General features: G+C 35.4%; 1 protein-coding gene across 9 annotated transcripts in view; it reads right to left on the reverse strand.

The window, feature by feature from the left end:
• DOCK7 (dedicator of cytokinesis 7) overlaps positions 1 to 20198 on the reverse strand; it is a 227551-nt gene that overhangs the window by 24012 nt on the left and 183341 nt on the right. For 5 of the 9 annotated variants that reach the window (XM_045035944.1, XM_045035943.1, XM_045035948.1 and 2 more), the window contains 9 exons: positions 19100 to 19196; positions 15969 to 16065; positions 15716 to 15850; positions 14242 to 14394; positions 11154 to 11312; positions 10365 to 10465; positions 8875 to 9067; positions 7092 to 7235; positions 4106 to 4237 (listed from right to left, as the gene is read on the reverse strand). In XM_045035944.1, the coding sequence (XP_044891879.1) occupies positions 4106 to 4237; positions 7092 to 7235; positions 8875 to 9067; positions 10365 to 10465; positions 11154 to 11312; positions 14242 to 14394; positions 15716 to 15850; positions 15969 to 16065; positions 19100 to 19196 (1211 nt within the window). Of the gene's footprint in view, positions 1 to 2540; positions 2556 to 4105; positions 4238 to 7091; positions 7236 to 8874; positions 9068 to 10364; positions 10466 to 11153; positions 11313 to 14241; positions 14395 to 15715; positions 15851 to 15968; positions 16066 to 19099; positions 19197 to 20198 lie in introns of all 9 variants that reach the window. The other 4 variants (XM_045035942.1, XM_045035945.1, XM_045035947.1 and 1 more) reach the window with 1 other exon arrangement.

Genomic DNA, 20198 nt, shown 5'->3' on the forward strand with positions numbered 1-20198 from the left:
GATTAAAAAATTAAAAAGAAAAAAATTGAGAAAAGTGTCATATGACTATAACCAATGTTTGGGGATTGATTATTCTGAAAAATTCAAACTTGCATTAATCTACTTCTGAAATTGATGACTGTTGCACATATGGATAAATATATCTTTTAGAAATGAAACACACACACAAAATATGAAATCAGTATAAGAATTTCCATATAGAAATTCAGTATTTCTTTTTCTAAAAATATTTTAAAATGTCATAAGAAAGAAATGATTAAAAAACATTTTATTTCCTATTATTTTAAGAAAAATAAATGGGCTTGGGAAAAAGTGAATACTACGTAGCCATTAAGGTACTGAAACTGCCAGAGCAGATAACAGCCACCATGATTTATGAAGAGTTCATGATTTGTTATTTTGCATGATTAAACATTTTACCAAACTGCTAAGTGTCAAGTTTTAGAGTTATCTTTTACACACAGACACACGCACATGCGCGCGCGCGCGCGCACACACACACACACACACACCCACATCCCTCAAAAGCTTTGCCAACTCAAATAATTTGTACCAAATCAAACAGCATAATGAGAAATGAAACACACTAATATATAAGCCCAGGTAGTGGGCTATAAGTCAGGTAGTGAGTTACCAATTCAAAGAGCCTTTCTACAATGTATAAGTCATCCTTACTGGATATTAAACCAGTTAGAGTTCTTTGAGAATACTAGGATATCAGCTAGGAAACATAGCTTTCAGAAAAAAAATGAAATCACTGAAGTTTTCCCAGAGTCAAAAAGAAAAATATTCACAAGATAGGAACTTACCACAATAGACAATAGTAAAAGTAGGGAGTAGGGTCAGCAACCAGGGGCAAGAGAGAAGAGAAAACAGAAAGCATTTTAATTAGGGAAATTTCAAAACAAATAAGCAGCAAATGGTAGCAAACACATTTTTAAAATGCAAGCATCCATTTAAGTTTTACAAGGGAAAAAGCAAAAAACAAACGTGCAACAATTTTAGAAGCTACAAAGCTAAAAGTCCAGTGAAAGGCAGTGACAAGAATATAAACAAAAAAAAGTCTGTGTGACTTTTACCATGCAATCAACATGATGACAGAATGGTATTAATGTCATAACCAGTGAAAATTATACCTTTCAGGGGTCGATTTAGCATCAAGCAGACTAGTAATAAACTGCTCAGAGGTTTCAATGTGTCTTTTCTCATGCCTACTTTTCAGCTAATTTCATTTCATGTTAGGAAATCCCTAAGGAACTGTACCACTCACAGATTAACCATGGCAAGTCTCTTTCTAGATCTCTTCACTGAGCCACAAAAAATGAGGAATTATATATTAGATATTAATAAGATCATATGCATTTAATCTGGAGAATTAAGGTAGATGTAAAAGTACTGGCTTCATCTGAAGAAAAGCAAAAGGTGGGGACTAATTCAGAAATGAAAGAAACATAGCAGTAACGTTTACTCCCAAGGTTTTCTATTTGGGTCCCCAAATAAGGACTATAGTACAAAACCAGAGAAAGCCTACGCTATGGAACCAACATAAATCTGACCTCAAAGTGAGAGGCAAAGCAGACAACTGTCCAAATATACCTAGCTTAAAATAAACCTGATTAATACCTTGCTTTACCTCGTCAACATAAAGTAGGGCACAGTTTATAGAATTCTTTCCTTCCCAGAAAGATTTAAAACAACAGCAATCAATTCTTCCTGGCCTTTTTTCAGGTAAAATCTGATTCACATAGAACTTTTCACAAGCCTACCTACTACATAAAAGGAAGCATATGTAGTCTTCATTAAACACGAATTATCAAACTGTAAGTACAGGAGGTCAAAGTAAATTTCATGTTCTCTCAGTCTCTTTATCCCTTCTGCCAACAAAATTTAAATGACAAAGTGAATTTCCTTCCTCAGTATTGCTTCTACTCAAGGTGAAGTGACTCCAGATCAAATCAACACATCATTTCATCAATTCTAAGACGCACGTTTTTTGGGGCCCACATTTTAATATCTCTGTAGTTAGCATTCATCTTTCCACTGATGGCTGTTGTGCTTTAATATGTTTTTTTTCTTCTTTCTTAAAGGCATATAAAATAATGGTATGTCTTACAACTGATGGCGTCTTTGATCAGATGAAATATGGTATTTTTTAGTTACACCTCTGAGCAATAACACATAAATCGACCTCTGTAAAATGAGGTGAAACAGTATGGTTAAAAAAAGAAATCTGTGTGTAAATGTTGATGAAAGAAAATGCTTCAAAGGAAAAAACAAACTAAAGTGATGACAAAGTGGCTCATTTACCAAAGAATCTCATTAGTGTAACATAGGAATTTCCATGCACTGCCTGCAACCTCTTAATAAATTGCTTAAAATAACTTAACAGTATTTTAACAAAATTTCTTTGGTTAATGAATTCAGTTGATAGCAGATAGCAACAGAATGCCCACAGCTAGCACATGTGGGCAAAGCATTGGCATAAGAAATCTGATCAAATCAATCTATTAGTGTCTTTAACTAACTAAAACATTACCTACCTCCCAGCCAGTACTCTGTATAATAAAAAGTAAAAAAGGGCAAGTCATAAAAAAAACTGTTTCAAAAGAACAAAAAAAGGCCAAAAGGAACTTCAGCAGTGTAAGGTACCATATATCGTAAATTCTTCTCCGCGAATAGAAGACAGCAGGATATTTTAAACACCATATTCTTTCACTTGAGATCTGTGATAATTTTATAAACTCCTTGTTCAAAACCTAGTAGTTAAAATTTCATCTTTTAAAAACTCTAATAAGGGAAAGTACACATTTTGGTGAAAAAGAGACAGCTGCTTGTTTCATGAATGTGTCTGAATTAGATCTCTAACTACAGGGAGTTGCGCTTTGCTGAACTACCCAGGGTAAACTGGAACAGAAATCACAATTTTGCTCAGATGCTTATGATACAAATGTATGAAAATTTCTTGCAAACTACCAGCTCCAGGTGTTCCAGACCTGCCGTGTAATTTGCACTTTACAGCTCTAGAAGCTGGGATGAGGATCCTTTGACAGTATATGTACAACTGACTATAAAAAGACCCACCTGTTACCATTATGAATCCTAATAAATCTCCTGCAACTTCAATGTTTTAGTAGTGATAATAAAATAGTGGCTTAACTGTGTAGCAGCCCTGTTTTAAGACGATTAACGTTTTTCAGATGCTATCAATTCATCTAGAATAGCTTAGTTCATGGCAAGAAAGAGGTCAAGCTGACAGAGGGTACAGCAGGACTAGTAATGAATACAAAAGTAGATAATCAATACTCCACTTCCTTCTTAGATGATGGTAGTAGCAGATAACAGCACAGGTAGCCCAGAGAAGGGAATGGAAAAATGGGGAAGGAGGAGGCTCAATAAGATATTTCAGAGTATTTTAACAGAGCCCAGATTTTAGTTTCATTTTTTGTTAATCAATTGCTAATAGTTGACTTCATTTTTTAAACCAAGCTTATGCTAATTTTAATTTTGGTGATAATATGTGGATTCCATGAACTATAAACAAGTACTAAAATCATACTATTATAATCGAATAAACATAAGATAACCGTTTTATTCATTATTTTCACTAAATACTATTTTCATGTTAGAAATATATTAAAGGATGATTGAATGGAACATCTAGGAAAAACAGTTACCATTGAGTTGAAAACATTAACAATATTAGTTTATTAGACTTTAATATCATTTAATAAAAAAACTACCTTACATATAAAAATTTTTGGCAGCAAAAGAAATCCATGTAAAAATCAGATTAATAATTTTAACCCATACTGTGAAACAAAAAGAACTCATGATTTAAAAAAAATTTGCTAACTACTAATTAGTTTTTGAAAGTGAAGAAAAAAACTGTGTAGAAAATTTAGGATGATCATTATCTACTCTAAGTAAATTCATTTTTTGTTAATGAGTCTGCTCTGGCCATGAACCATCATTTTGACATTGTTCATTTATAATCTGATTAAAATGGTCATTTCATTGGATCTAGTTTGACATCAGTACAAAGCAACACTAATGCTTTTAGACAGTTTTCTCCATTTACACTGAAGCTAGAAATTGCAGTCATTACCTGATGAACAATTTTGCTGAATGCTTCTTGAAGTTTACCATGAATTGTGGATAGTTTCTTTGCATCCCGATTAGCTTCATGAATAGGAATAAGTACTTTGTAAACCTCGTTTACTGCTTCATACATGCCAGCCTATAAAAATAATGTTATATGTTTTCTGTTAAATTGATATGAAAGTAAATAATTACAACTTATGAATTCACAATATTTCTACTAAGGCAATACCAATGACACTTTCCCAATAGGACATAAAAATTAACACTACTAATGTTTACTTTTATTAACTCTTAATAAAAGAATTTTGCACAACGTATTGATTCCTCCAGATGGATGGATGGATGGATGGTGTGTGTGTGTGTGTGTGTGTCTGTGTGTGTATGTGTGTGTGCATTTAACATATGTTAAGTTTAAATTTCTGTTTAAGTTAAACTGAATATTTTGCTATCTACCCAGTAATTACTTCACTAGTGTGTATGTGTCGGTACTTACACAGGCATATAAACTATTGCAGAATTCTGAGCAGTGGAATAAAAGAAATCTAATTATTAATTATTACACTGGTCACAGATATCAGATAACTTGTGGCCTCCTGGCAAACTAAAATTATTTACATTTCTAAAATATTAAATTGGCACAGGAAATCTTACTGGAAATATCCGATGGGAAAATATCAGTTGTCTTTCACAAAATGTAAGAAGGTTCTAAGCTACCAGATTTTATTCCACTAGGGGGCAGTTAGCCAGTGGCTGGCCAATGGTTGCTCTGCCTATAATCAAAGTGATGGACAAAATGTGTTTGTACTGCTATTCTGTTTTCTTGTCCTTAATAATGAATTGGTGGCTGTAGTGAAGGAAGAAAGAGATGTTTTCCAAGAGCCACTGAATTCGTATTACCACACAAATTAGCAAACATATTTTCCCAAGGAAATAAACATACGGTTCTGATATTTTCCAGTAAAAGTTCACAGGAATTTATGCAATCATATAACTGTAATAGTGAAATACAGTGTAACTAAAATGCCCCAGTAATTATTATAATTAAGATTAAACAGATTCACTGAAAAACAGTGAATTTCATAATTATATGCTATTACAAAAGAACTTCTGTAATACAGGCCACTGCTCTACTGTGAATTATTAAAATTACACACATACACACAAACACAGAGTGTGTATTTATTAAAATATTCCATTAATAGCAAAAAACCATTTTTTCCCTGCTAGTTCAGATCACGTAAAATGAAACTCAAGGAGCAGGGATCCAGGGGAGCAATCAGAACAGTTGAGGGCCTCACACAGGAAATTTTATTTTATTTTTCAGACAGGAAATTTTAAAATGGTCAATCACCTAACATTCTTAGAGTCTCTGAATAATTATATTTATGTAAACTCATTCTAAACATCAATAATGATGAATAGGATGATAATGGCAAACAGTAATACTTATTTGGAGCCAGACATTGTGATAAGCAGTTTACATATATTAACTCATTTAATCCTAACAACACTCCTACGTGATAGGTACTATTCTTAGATGCATTTAAATAGATGAGAAAAATGAATCATTGATAGGTTGAGTAATTTGTGCCTGAAGTGATTTAACTACTAAGGTAGCAGAGGCAGGATTTGAAGTCTGGTTGTATGCCTTCTAAATCGATGCCTTTAACCAATACATTGCAAGCTAGGGTTAAGGCCAGGAGAATAACCAATTTCCAATAGCAGTACAATGGTGAAGAAGGGCAGCATGGCATATTACGTTAAGTTTCCCTCTTCCCCCAACATGAACTTCAAGACTCCTTATCTGTGGTGCTGGGACACTAAATACTCAGCAGAAATGTCAGAAAAGTCCTGGGGCGCCTGGGTGGCTCAGTCAGTTAAGCATCTGACTCTTGATTTGGGCTCAGGTCATGATCTCACAATTCGTGAGGTCAAGCCCCACATTGGGCTCTGTGCTGACAGTGCAGGGCCTGCTTGGGATTCTCTCTCTCTCTCCCTCTCTCTGCCCTTTCCCGTTTGCACTCCCCCTCTCTCTCTTCTCTCAAATAAATGTTAAATTTTTTTTTTTTTTTTTTTTTTTTAATGAAAGAAAGCAAGCAGGGATTTGGCTAACTATCTTTCCCTTCTTTAATAATCATCCCATCTAAGGGGTGCCTGGGTGGCTCAGTCGGTTAAGCATCTGACTTCAGCTCAGGTCACAATCTGTGGTTTGTGAGTCTAGCCCCACATCAGGCTCTGTGCTAACAGCTCAGAGCCTGGAGACTCCTTCAGATTCTGTGTTTCCCCCTCTCTCTGCCCCTCCATGCTCATGCTCTCTGTCTCTCAATAATAAATAAACGTAAAAAAATGATTTGATTAACAAAACTGCTTCAATTCTTCACATAAAGATAGGGAGGGACAAGGACTGGGGTTACATAGCATGGGACATTAGGTCAGGCAAGGGAACTAGGAGATAGTTCATAAAGTTCCTGATAAGTAAGCTCCAGGACTCTAACATCTACCTAATAGGGGTCCCTATGCAACCCATGAGATGAGTGGCTATAATTTTCCTGAGCACCAGGGCAACATCTGACATACTAAAAAGAAGATTCTTCCTTTCATTCAACAGACCAGCTCTAGAGCTACAGCCGTGTTAGTCTACTTGAACAGGAACCTAAATCATCCAGAGGTTTTCTGTTTTGTTCTGTTTTTTAATTTTAAGGTTTTAGAAAATGTCTGGTGCTAAAAGATTTATAAACTCCAAAAAAATCTGTTGTAGATTAAGTGATGGTTCATAAATAAGCAAACAAAAAATACTGGAGAATATGACAATTAAGATAAAAAGGAGTACACAATGATGAATCTATAGATAAGATCTGTTCTCAGTTCTTAAGGTACTTGGAGAAAACTAGCATAAAGGAAGAGCAGGGTCACAGGCAGAGAGAATACACATGTCATTAATAATCCAGAGGTATGTATCTGGGGAAAGAGAATGAACAGGAGTCATCTACCATAGAGAAAGAAGCAGCTGCTTGTTCCAGTAATCCCACGAGTCCTGTCTCAGTAAAGTACTTTCCAGAGCAGATACCTTCTTCATCTGGAGATACCACGTCATCTGAGACTGCAGATTCTTCTAAAACATTGGAGGAAATATTCTGGGGGAAAAAGTGGAAATGGCTTTAGATATGGAATTTCTTAGCATGAAAGATGTGTGTGAAGAAGTAACTGAAAATGAAATATAAATAGCAGCTTCGGTTTAAAAAGGGGGTGGGTAGTCAATGCAAAGATAAAAGACAAATTTCCAGAATCTTTCTCTATTTTGGAGATGACAATCAAATGGTACCATTACTGTCAGGTAACTTTTCCATTAATAAAAACTGTGACAATGAAAAATATGAAAAATCATGGGCTAAGGAAAATAGCAATATGATACAGGACATCTCGAGAGACTTAAACGGTCTTTATTTTTAACTTCAATGATCTTGTCAAAACTCCCCAAGAGGAAAATTCAAGTATGAAATGGTGTTTTGGCTTGCTTAACAAACATTGAGTTAATGAAAAAACTCAGGTAAAACTCTTACCCAATGAGACTGGGATCAGCCATTATTTCCAAAAAAGAAATAATACATACTACCTTAAATATTTTAACCTAAACATTTACAGCAGATAGACTCATCTGACACTTTTTTGAAGTTGCTCTCAGGCCTTTTCTTTGTGTATGGGTCTCCAGATCAGATTTTCATGTAATCTCTCTTGACTAGACAGCAATAACGCAATCTTCATTTAATATTTCCAGTTCTGGGGATGCCTGAGTGTCTTGGGCCATTGAACATATGACTCTTGATTGTGGTTCAAGTCCTGATCTCAAGGTTGTGGGATCAAGCCCTACTCTCCAGGCGCCATGCTGAGTGTAGAACCTGTTTAAGATTCTCTCTTTCTCTCCCCCTCTCTTTCCCTCTGCCCCTCTCGCCAGCTCATACTCTCCCTCTCTCTCTAAAAAAAAAAAAAAAATAGATTTCCAGTTCTGGTTTCTTCAGAGTAAAAACTTGAAACTTAAAAGGTTATCAAATTATCCTAGATTTCTAGGAGATTTCTCCCCAATCTTTTGTAGTTGGTCCAAAATTAATTCAATAGCAACTGTTGTGGAGACTCACTTTTATCAAGTCTTTGCAAAACATTTAACTTAGTTTTCAGAGAAACAATGACTGACTTTCTTTCTTCATTCAGATTTCACCAGAGGACATAACATGTAATTAAATTTTGTAATTTCCCGATCTGGCATTAACGGGTTTTGAAAAAAGCAAAGAAAGCATAACTGACTTCTGGTAAGCAAAGATTTCAACTAGTAGGTCAGAGGTATGTAACCCTAGTAGGGAGCAAACTATCATCTCTGAGCCATGGTATCTGCACATTTTATACAGGTAGTGGAGAATGTTGGGTTATCTGATGTCTTAAGTAAAAGCCAATTGAGAGTTTCTACTGTATTCTGATTCTCAGCATTTTGGGTATATTTCATAGATGCTATGAAGCCCCTAGCAGTATAGGCAAAGAGAATAAATCTACTTAGCACTGATATTTAGAGGTAAAAAAAAAAAATGAGGAAAGAAAACTAACACGGAGTACTCTTTAAAAATGTATTCATGACAGTGACAGAGAACTGTTAATTTATCTTGTGAAACATCACCTTCAGTCTTTATGCTGTCCTTACAAGCTGAGTGAATCTTAACAGCAGTGAGAAAAGTTAAAACTATGAAGGACATACCTCGATTTAATGTAAACCTGGCAGATTCCTACCTGAAATGTTACACATCCCACAGGAAGGTATTTGCGGTCCTCCAGCATGCTCAAATACTCAGCAACAAGGGCTGCGGAGTGGACAAGGCACTGGGCAGCTTCAGCATGATTGCTGCGTTCTGAGTGTTTGCCAGCCATGTTCTGCAACCAGGTCAATCGCAGATCTGGAGAGGTCTGGTAGCCCTTGGCAATTCTAATTGGAACACAAATTCTTTTCAGTTAGCATTTGTTTCCCAAGCTGGAAGAGAGTTTAGACTGCTTGTTTAGTGTTTACGTAGAGAGGTTTCCGTTATTGAACACAACCTATTAAGACAAGTTTTCAAATGGTATGAAAGTGTCTTTAAGTATGTTTAAAGAAGTAACTGTAGGCCCACGCAATGGTTAATAGATGTTTTTTTGTAGGGGGATTAAAAAATGACATGGTATCAGTAAGGGAAAGCTATGGGAATTTACGTGTTCGTTAGGGGAATATAAAGAAATTTCATCGTCAAGAAAAAAAGATCTGTAAGATAGTATCATTGTATCATATTTATTTTAAGTAAAATGTTTGTTTTATTTGTGTCTTAAAAGACTCCAAAACTGTAAAAAGAGAGGGTCGTATGGCAAAGTTTTACTTGCATCTTTCAAGATATAAACAGGAATTACAAATTTCTCAAAATGTGCTCCTGCAAGTATCATGTTATAGGCACAACCATATTTAAAATCAGGAAAATTAATGTTAGAACATTAATACACTGTATTTTCTTCCTAAAGGGCTGATTTTTACATTTAAAATATGGGTCTTGGGTGTCTGCATGAAATCTAGGGCACATGATCCCAAGGTGCTAAATATGTATCAATTATTTTTTAAAATCCTCATTTTTGATAATCAATAAATATACTAAACAATTATTCATAGTTCCCAGAGAAGTGACACAGGGGATCTGATCTACCATTAGAAAATGACTTAAGTAATTCTGGTATGTTTATTTTTTTATCCAATGTTTTCTGTATGTTTTGCCAATTTATTTTTTATTTAAATCCCAGTTAGTTACCATACAGTGTAATATTAGTTTCAGGTAAAGAATTTAGTGATTCATCACTTACATACAACACCCAGTGCTCATCACAACCAGTACCCCTCTTAATGCCCATCACCCATTTAACCCATCCCCCTGCCCATCCTTCCTCCAGTAACTATCAGTTTATTCCCTACAGTTAAGAGTCTTTTTGTGGTTCTTTTTATGGCTGAGTAATATCCCATTGTGTATATATGCCACATCTTTATTCATTCATCAGTCAATGGACATTTGGGCTATTTCCACAATTTGGCTATCGTTGATAATGCTGCTATAAACATCGGGGTGCACGTAGCCCTTCAAATTAGTATTTTTGTATCCTTTGGCTAAATACCTATTAGTGCAATTTCTGGATTGTAGGGTATTTCTATTTTTAACTTTTACCAATTTAAACCCATTATACGAGGTATAAATGAATCAAACAAATGATACCTGTACATTAGATCAATCAACATTTCAGGATCTTCCTGGTGTTCCTTCATTTTAACAGTATCAGAAAGAATCATATGGAGATTGAAAACCAAATCTTGAACCTGAAGCAGAGAATTTTATAAAAAACATTCTTTAATTATCATTTATTCACAGTCACCACATTAGTTTGGAAGATATTTTAGATAAATATCTGAAGATTGCAAAACAAATAATATGATACTGATAGAGTTCTAAAGAATGCGGGCATGCTGGGGTGTGGTGAGTAAAGGGTAGTAAACTTTATACTAATTCCTGAGCTGGCTGGGTTTCGTTTTTTGGGTTTTTTTTTTTTTCTTTCAGTTTTCTCATCTGGAAACAAGTAGAACTAGAACTAGAAATAAAATGTAGGGATATACAGGATTCAAGAGGAAAACACAAAAGGATATTCTCTCCTATGTCTCTGATTCTACCAAAACGTAGTTTGTAAAAACTTTACTTTTTAAGGCAAATTACTGTTTCATTAATAAGTAGGAATAATATTTCATCATAAAGTTTCCTATTTATTTATACGGTGTCTACTATTTGTTGTATTTGTTATGAATGCACAGACTTACATACCAAAGATATCAACCTTTCCAAGAAGGAAGCATGGCTTATTGAAACAAAAAGATTCAGCACTATTTATAGCCTAGGATACGTGGCTTGAAAGAAAAATATAGGTTTTAAAAAACAAAATTTGATTTAACAATTTAGAAACTGTATATTTATAATTCTATTTCAGTTAATTATTTAGAAAGCAGTGTTTCTGACCTGATCAGGAAATGTTGTTTCCCTCAATTCCAGATCTTCTTCAGCATACGTCAATATAGTCTTTAGAGAACGTCTTAAGAATTCCTCATTAAAATTTTGAGATGTGCCCACCAAGGAAGACAGTGACATGGTTACCTGCATTTTAACCCTAGCAAAGTTCTGTAACAGAGAAATTGTCAGGTCAGCATTTAATACAGAAAAGCTTAAAAGAAAAAAGTTTATACTTTTTTTACTTGCTAAATGAAAAAGTAAAAAAAAAAAAAAATACCATTCCAAATAGTTATAAAAAAATTTTAGAAAGTAATAAAATATACATATTAAAATCTTATTTTAAAACCTTCAAACAAGACATAAAACAGAGTTTTGCTAAGAATAATATGCTACAAACAGAGTAAAAAAACAAAGCCATGTCTCAGAATTGAATTAGGGGCTCCTGGGTGGCTCAGTCGGTTAAGTGTCTGACTCTTGACTCTGGCTCAGGTCATGATCTCATGGTTCGTGTTCGAGCTCCACATCTCTACCAGTACAGAGCCTGCTTGGGAGTCTCTCTCTTCCCCCCTCCCTCTCTCTGACCCCTCCTCCCCTCATGTGCATGCACTCTCTCTCTCTCTCTCTCAAAATAAATAAATAAACTTAAAAAAAAAAGTATGGGGTTGCATGCTTAGCTAAGTTGGTTGAGCATCCAAGTCTCTCTTGGTTTTGGCTCAGGTCATGATCCCAGGGTTAAGGTATCAGCTCCATGCCTTCTTAAGATTCTTTCTTCACCTGCCCTCTTGCCTGCTCGCATGCATGTGTGCTCATTTACTCTCTCTCTCTCTCTCAAATAAAAAACATATGAACTTTAGGAAGGAAAGCAGAAATAAATAAAAGGCAGAATAAATAAGAAACTCAAGGCAAAAACAAAAACCAGAAATAGAGGACATAAAATAGGAGGTTACATGTGAGCTCACAATACTTGAAAAAAAAAAAAGATAAAAGACATTTAAACTTATAATTGGTAAAAGAAAGAAAGGATGTCATGGAGAGCACATAAGGGATTACAGGACAGAGAAATTCTGAGAAAAGGAACCACAATAATTGGAAATTTTAGAAGTGTTAAAAAGAAAAGAAAAATGATAGACAAAAAGTAAAGCAAAACAGATCCAACATATGTATGTCTGTTTGGGAAAAACCCTAAACTCTGGAAGAAAATATTCTATTTTACATTCAAGAAAACATTCTGAAATAAATTGAAAGCAGACATCATGTGGCTGAGAAAATTAACAAACATTGGTCAATACCAAGACCCATTCTAAAAGAGGTATTCAATTTTAAATCTAAAGAAAGAATCCCTAGAGCAGCTGGGAGGGGAAAAGTTATTTAAAAGGGAAGAAAGTATCAGGTCATCTTCAGATATCTCTACAACAATATGTAAAGCCAGAAGATGATGATATTCAAGTATATTTTTTTTTCTTTTTTTTTCTATTAAGTGTTCTTTATCTGGTACATTTTACTGATCTTTCCCACCACCACCCTTTTTTAAAATTCAGTCTTAGGCAAAAAATTTCATAACCATCTTTGCTGTCCTTTACATATAGAAAACACTAAACAATCAAGAATGTGAGAAATACTATTCCCAAGAACTATCTTGAGTAAACAACTAAAGGACAATATTTAGCCCAATAAGAGAGGATTAAAGCAAAAAAAAAAAAAAAAGTAACAAAAGATATAACAGTTATGAGTATCAGTTTACTAAATAGATAACAGAGATAATAAAAGAGAAAAAAACTATGTGTAGGCTATAAATCATCTCCTTCAGTCCAAGTGGACCAAAACCAAAAAAGGGTATAGAAAAATAGAATAATATAACTAATATGGTATATTTAACTCAGTACTCTGAAATAAAGAACACCTTTCTTTTTAAATGCTTAACATTTATTTCATGTCCACAGTACAAAAAATGAGACATAGTATCTATGTTGTATAATCACACTGCAATAAAACTGATAATTAATATCCAAACTTTGTAACAAAAAGGACTGTCAACTCTTCCAGTTAAAAGTACAAACTGGGGCCTGGGTGGCTCAGTCAGTTAAGCATCTGACTTCAGCTCAGGTCATGAACTCGCGGTTTGTGGGTTTGAGCCCTGCGTGGGGCTCTGCTGACAGCTCAGAGCCTGGAGCCTGCTTCAGATTCTGTGTCTCCCTCTCTCTCTGTTCCTCCTCCACTTGTGCACTCGTTCCCCCCCCCCCTCAAAAATAAAGAGGAAAAAAAAAATTTTTTAAAGTACAAACTGAAATTACAAAATACCTGCAAAACAAGAATATGGAAAACTGTATATCAGAATCAATGAGATACCAATAAAAAGTGCTCCAAGGACAATCCTGGGCCTTAAATACGCACATAAGTAAAAAAAAAAAAATGATGTAAACATTTGACTCAAAATTGCAAAAAAATACAACACATGAATATATAATCAAAAAAATACTTTTATAAAAATTTTTATTTATTTTTATTTTTTTTTAAATTTTTTTTTCAACGTTTTTATTTATTTTTGGGACAGAGAGAGACAGAGCATGAACGGGGGAGGGGCAGAGAGAGAGGGAGACACAGAATCGGAAACAGGCTCCAGGCTCCGAGCCATCAGCCCAGAGCCTGACGCGGGGCTCGAACTCACGGACCGCGAGATCGTGACCTGGCTGAAGTCGGATGCTTAACTGACTGCGCCACCCAGGCACCCCCCCCAAAAAATACTTTAACAAAAACATGGAATTCTTCAGACTGGTATATAGTCATAAAATATCAAATCAAGATTTTGATTTGATTTTGATTTTAATTTTCTTTATCTGTATTTTTACTTAATGATAATAATTAAATTTTCCAAAAGCTCAAGATACATTTATATTCTAATTTTTACTACTATATTTTATCTTTAGTGCAGGAAGCAAAATTGGAGATTCAGATTTTTAAGATATACACCCAATGAGAAATATCAACACAGTCTAAGATTAGTCTCAAAAAAAAAAAAAATTCCATGCTCCCCCCAAAACACATTTACCAGACATTGCAGGAGTTATATTTCATTATGAATCCAGAGATAAATACTTACATTACCAATTTCAAAGTTCTGTCTCATAAGTAGGTACAGTGAGGCACTGGCATGTGACCGTATTGTACTAATGCTGCTGCTACAGTGTCGGAGAAGCCGGAGGCATAAGTCAGCACACTGCTCTGTTTCTTCTTCAAACAAGAGTTCAGGGAACTGTAAACAGACAAACAAAAACAAAAACACCAACACCGAACTGATGCAGTAGAAGTTCCAGAGATATATTAACATAGCCTGAACTAGAGATGTGTTAGTATAGCCCAGTTTTAAAAAACAGTTCAGCAATGTTTGCTAATCGGCTAATATTGACAGATTGGGATTGAATACTGAATATGTCACTTATTAGCCAGTAGTGTAATGTTGGACAATGTCTCATCCATAAAATGGACCTAACGGTATTATCTACATGGGACTATGCGACTATCTGAGTAAGATTAGACACTATGCATAAAACAATATAGTAACCATAACCAACATGTAATAATTCTATTAATATGTTTTATTATAAAATGCTATATAAGTAATTTTCATTGGTTCAAGTTTTAACAGCTCTGCATTCCACATTAGATGACTATGATGAAATAGATACCTTCAAGATTTAAGAATATACCTATGTTCAGAAAACCAACATAGGAAATAAATATCTGAAGTAGTTGAACAAATGGAAGTACCTCCTATTCATCCACGGGGTAAGTTAATGTCAATGGAATGAACTACTTATACCTTAAATTCTTAAATAAATCAAGTTAATGACAGAAGGAGATTAAGAGAAAACAAGGAAAGCCCCATATTTTAAATCAGTTATTAATTTCAAGCTCTTCTCCACAACAAAACTTTTTTTTTAATGTTTATTTTTGAGAGAGAGTGAGACAAGAGCGTGAACAAGGAAGGGGCAGAGAGAGAGGGAGACACAGAACCCAAAGCAGGCTCCAGGCTCCGAGCCACCAACAGAGAGCCCGATGCAGGGCTCGAACTCACAAATTGTGAGATTGTGACCTGAGCCGAAGTCAGACACTTAAATGACTGAACCACTCAGGCGCCCCCAAAACTACTGTTTTTTAAGCCCCAAACTGGTTACAAGTGATCCAAATAAGAAAGAACTGAAAAGGCAACTAGTAGAAGAGAGGCAAAAAAGAATCATGGGCCTTAGGTTATTATTAAAATTTTTTTTCAATTTTTTAATCTTTATTTATTTTTGAGAGACAGCATGTGAGCAGGGGAGGAGCAGAGAGAGAGGGAGACACAGAATCTGAAGCAGGCTCCAGGCTCCGAGCTGTCAGCACAGAGCCTGATGCGGGGCACGAATCCACAAACCATGAGATCATGACCTGAGCCAAAGTCGGAAGCTCAACCGACTGAGCCACCCAGGCGCCCCTTAAAATTTTTACTATATTAACCAAGGAGTGTTAAACGATCTTAGACAATATAAAGAAAGAAAGCCAAGTTGCACAAGACTGAAGGTACAAAAATAACCTACCTTTGAAACCAGGGCTCTCTGTGTAGCGAAACAGTGTTGTAGATAAACTGCACTTTGGTTACAGGCCATGCTATGCAGTAGGACTTTTAGCACCCCACCAAGGATGCTCTCTTTGGATTCTGTTACAGAAACCGTCTGCAATTTAAAAATAAATAAATTTTAAAAATAGATGAATTATGGCTCAATAAATGTTTTTTGCACAACCCCAATTCACCAAATCTATACTTTAAATCCTTCTTGTTTGTGTTCTTACCTGGACAACAATCTCTAATGTATCCAAAATGATTAGGTTTGCTTCAGTAGCCAGATTTCCATCAATCAGTGCTTCATGCTCAATCTCTGCTCTTGATCTAATACAAAATATTATAAGTATATTTACCTTTTAAAAGAGCCAATAGATCCACAATTCAAAAAAGACTTAAAGATACATAGAAATAAAAAACTTGGAACCATTTGTCAGTATTTGCCTTAAAGAAAACTTGTAAGAGAATAAAAAGACAATTATTTTACACATTATAAGTGTTTTCTTTTACCCTACATTTTGTCAACCACGTCAGTACAGATTTTCACATCCCATTGTAATTCTACAATACCACTGAAAACAAATGTTTAGCTTTCAGAGATGTGGCAAACGCAGGAGCGTATTTTTTATTCTCAATGGCACAGACACTAGGTGGTGCTATGTGGGCTTGTATTTAGGGCTGCTTCATGTAAAGCAATACTCAAAATGTTTAGTATTTTGAGTATCCTTACTCCTTCAAGGATTTTCGACATATTTACTTAGGATAAAAGTACTTATTTTTTTCCAAATGGTCACCTAATTTCTCAGTATTTTTGTTATCAAAAATAGAAAAAAATTTTGCTATAGATTTTTGATACAGCAATTTTGATACAGAAAGTGATTTAACTCTTCCCCAAACTCTGGACAGAATCACTCAATAGAAACAAAACAAACTGATGCAATAAAGTGGTTTTCTTAAAGACTAGTATTTATTAAAAATATAAAGAGTAATATTAAGAATAGCTCCATATGATTTATGGGTAAAATTGACGTTTATTTTAGTAGTGATAGATAGATAGATAGATGTAGAAACAATTACACCTACATAGACAAAACAAACACATAAATCAAGGCGGAAGAACAAGAACATTTTAAATGTTAACTTTTCAAAGTTTCTGGATGTTTAAACCTCTGAATCTTTATTACTACCACTTAGGAGAATAGTTCATGAATTTACATTTTATAAATTAAAGGAGAAAATACAACATAGTTAGAATTAAGTTGGGAAATATATATATATATGTTCGAACTTAAAATTTCAGCAAGATTTTGTGAAAAAACCTGACAATAACATGATGGTTTAAACAAAAAGAACTGGGAAAACACCAAAAAAAAAAAAAAAAAAAAAGCTTCCTTAAAACACAGCAAGACATGCAGAGAAAACACATTATACAAATGCAAAAGAAAGCAATATACTAATATCATATCATCTTACTGCTTTGTGATTTCTTTTTTTTTTTTTTAAGTTTATTTATTTATTTAGAGAGAGAGAGAGCGAGTGCACACATGCACACCAGCAGAGGAGGGGCAAAGAGAGAGGGAAAGAGAATCCAAGCAGGCTCTGTGCTGTCAATGCAGAGCCCCACTTGGGGCTCGAACTCACAAACCGTGAGATCAAGACCTGAGCCAAAGACAAGAGTCAGATGCTCGACTGACTGAGCCACCTGGCAGCCCTATCCTTTGTGATTTCTAAAAAACAAAACACACCTGGAAAAAATAAAGAAATGGACTTGAACAGACAAGGAGGAGAGAAAAGTGGACATACTCAAAGTTTAAGAATTTTTAAGTATTTATATTGTATTCAATACCTGCTATAGTCTGAGTATTTGTGTCATCACTAAATTCATGTTAAAAATATAATGCCCAAGGTGATAGTATTAGCAGGTAGGGTCTTTGGAAGGTAATTAGGTCATCAGGGCAGAGCCCTCATGAATGGGGATTAATGCCTTTATGAAAGAGGCCCAGGGAGTCTGCTTGCTCTTCCACCAAAGACAGCATTCTTGCTATAACCCTGATGAGGGCCTTCACTAGACATCAAACCGAAGGTGCCATGATCTTGGAATTCCCAGCCTCCAAAACTGTCAGAAATAAATTGCTGTTGTTTATAAGCAATGCACTGTGTTCTATTTTGTTACAGCCTGAAGAGACTACCACAGTTTCTGGTAATCCAAACTCTCATCTATATGGTAGCAAGTCTGTGATTTCTCACTCTACTGGCTTGCATAAGGCAGTGTTTCCTATGGTCTATGATGTTACTATCTGTGTACTTCTGCAAGTTTATCTGTGAAAATCCTTGAAAGCCTGGTCTGAAGATGGTCCTCAGGTAGCGCGACTGAGCAGCCTGGTTTACTTTAGGACAGGACTGAGGGATTCCCTGGGATGAACATTCAGTGCTAACACTGGGTGTAGTACTAGGCAAACCTGAATGAGCTTGTCATCATATTCTCAAAGTTTATTGGGCCAGTCAAGCTACTTGAGGCCTAACTTGTAATTACAAATTCTCAAGACAAAAATTTCAGCCCCTTGACTTAATGCCAAGTTTCAAGCTAAGCAATGTTACCTAAGGTCACATGGGCAGTAAGAAGGGATTATTTTTGGTGGCCCTTACACTGAAGATCCAGCTCATTAGGTACAAGCTCTCAGGAAGTGTATTTTTAGTTGTTTTTGGCAGTAGGGGTCAATTAGTGTTCCTAGCTTACCTCCATGCTAGAAACAGAAGACCTGCAGTGTTTCTGTCTTTCTCTTAATTATATTTTAAGCTCCAAAAGGACAAAGATTAGCTTTCTAATTCCTGGATCCCTGAAATACGAAGTTCAGTGCACTCCCAAATTACATGAAAAAACTGTTGCAGAATGTATGTCAAAGGCATATTTTTGGAGACAGTTGTTGGAGACAAAATGGGTAACATTTTGCTTTACTATACCACATGAAAAATTCTCCCCCTAAATACTTTTTAATCTAAAATTTAAACATTAAATATAACCGGGCACCTGGGTGTCTCAGTTGGTTAAGTGTCCGACTCTCGATTCTGGCTCTGGTCATGATCTCACAGTTGATGGGATTGAGGCTGTCAGCACAGAGCCTGCTTAGGATTCTCTCTCTCTCTCTCTCTCTCTCTCTCTCTCTCTCTCTCTCTCTCTCTCCCCTTCCCCCACTCACACACATGTGCTCTCTCAAAACAAACAGACATCAAAAAAATTAAACCTATTTTGTTGTCTAAGATTTGAATACCTAATATATATATAAAACAATAAAATTAGCCATTTTCCTCCTGCATTTGAAATCCAACAAGCCCATCAGTAACATAAAATACGTTATATTACTTGTCAAGCTTCTCAGTGTTTTGACGCCAGTGAGTCATATCCTTTCTCCACCTCAGATTTTCTTGACTTCCAAAGGCACTTCCAGATGGGCTTCTCTCTGTCAAATAAATTTCAAAGCCATTTTTAAAGTGCTGTTTCATTTGGACCACCTATATGTATATTTGCAAATATATAAGATATACTGCACAATGTTAAATTTATACACAGCCATTTTATCCTCACTACAGGTAGCAAAAACTAACAATGGTACTCTTTATTAAAAATGTTTTATGGGGCGCCCGGGTGGCTCTGCCAGTTAAGCATCCAACTTCGGCTCAGGTCGTGATCTCATGGCTCTTGAGTTCAAGACCCACATCAGGTTCTGTGCTGCCAGTCTGGAGCCTGGAGCCTGCTTCAGATTCTGTGTCTCCCTCTCTCTCTGCCCTTCCTCTGCTCACGCTCTGACTCTCTCTCTCTGTGTCTCCCTCTCTCTCTGCCCCTCCTCTGCTCACGCTCTCTCTCTCTCTCAAAAATTTTTTTCACTTTTTTATAACAGTTATAGCAGAAATATATTACCTGCATTATATATAAAAAAAACCAAACGCCCTTTTATATAAACAAACTTTCTAACACTGTTTTCTCTGAACCTAAACCATGGCTTATTAGGCCCTACGTGGGTCTTATAAGACCTTATTTCCTACCACACTCTCTCTCCTACTTATGCCACCACACTTATTTTGTGTGTGTTTTCTATATATGCTCCTGATTTAGGACCTCTGTAATAGTGGTTGTTCCTCTTATGTGACTGTGCTTCCCACAAATTTTCATTGACCAGTCATTCATCACCTCCACATAAAGGTCTTCCCCAACTCCCCAACACTTCCTTTCCTCTTAATTGGCTTTAGTTCTCTCCACAGCACTTATCATCACAAGGATATAAGCTACTTAAGAATGGAGATTATGCCTATTTTGTCCACCCCTTTATGTTTAGGGTTGACAAGGTGTCTGGCAATACTGAAGTTCAATAAGCTTTTCTTTAATATAGAAACAAAGTAAGAAGGATTTCTAAAACAATTAGGAATTATTATTTGGTCCACAGAAGACAGGACAGGAGAAAGAA

This window comes from Felis catus, chromosome C1, assembly GCF_018350175.1.
Source record: "Felis catus isolate Fca126 chromosome C1, F.catus_Fca126_mat1.0, whole genome shotgun sequence".
Classification (NCBI taxonomy): Eukaryota; Metazoa; Chordata; class Mammalia; order Carnivora; family Felidae; genus Felis; species Felis catus.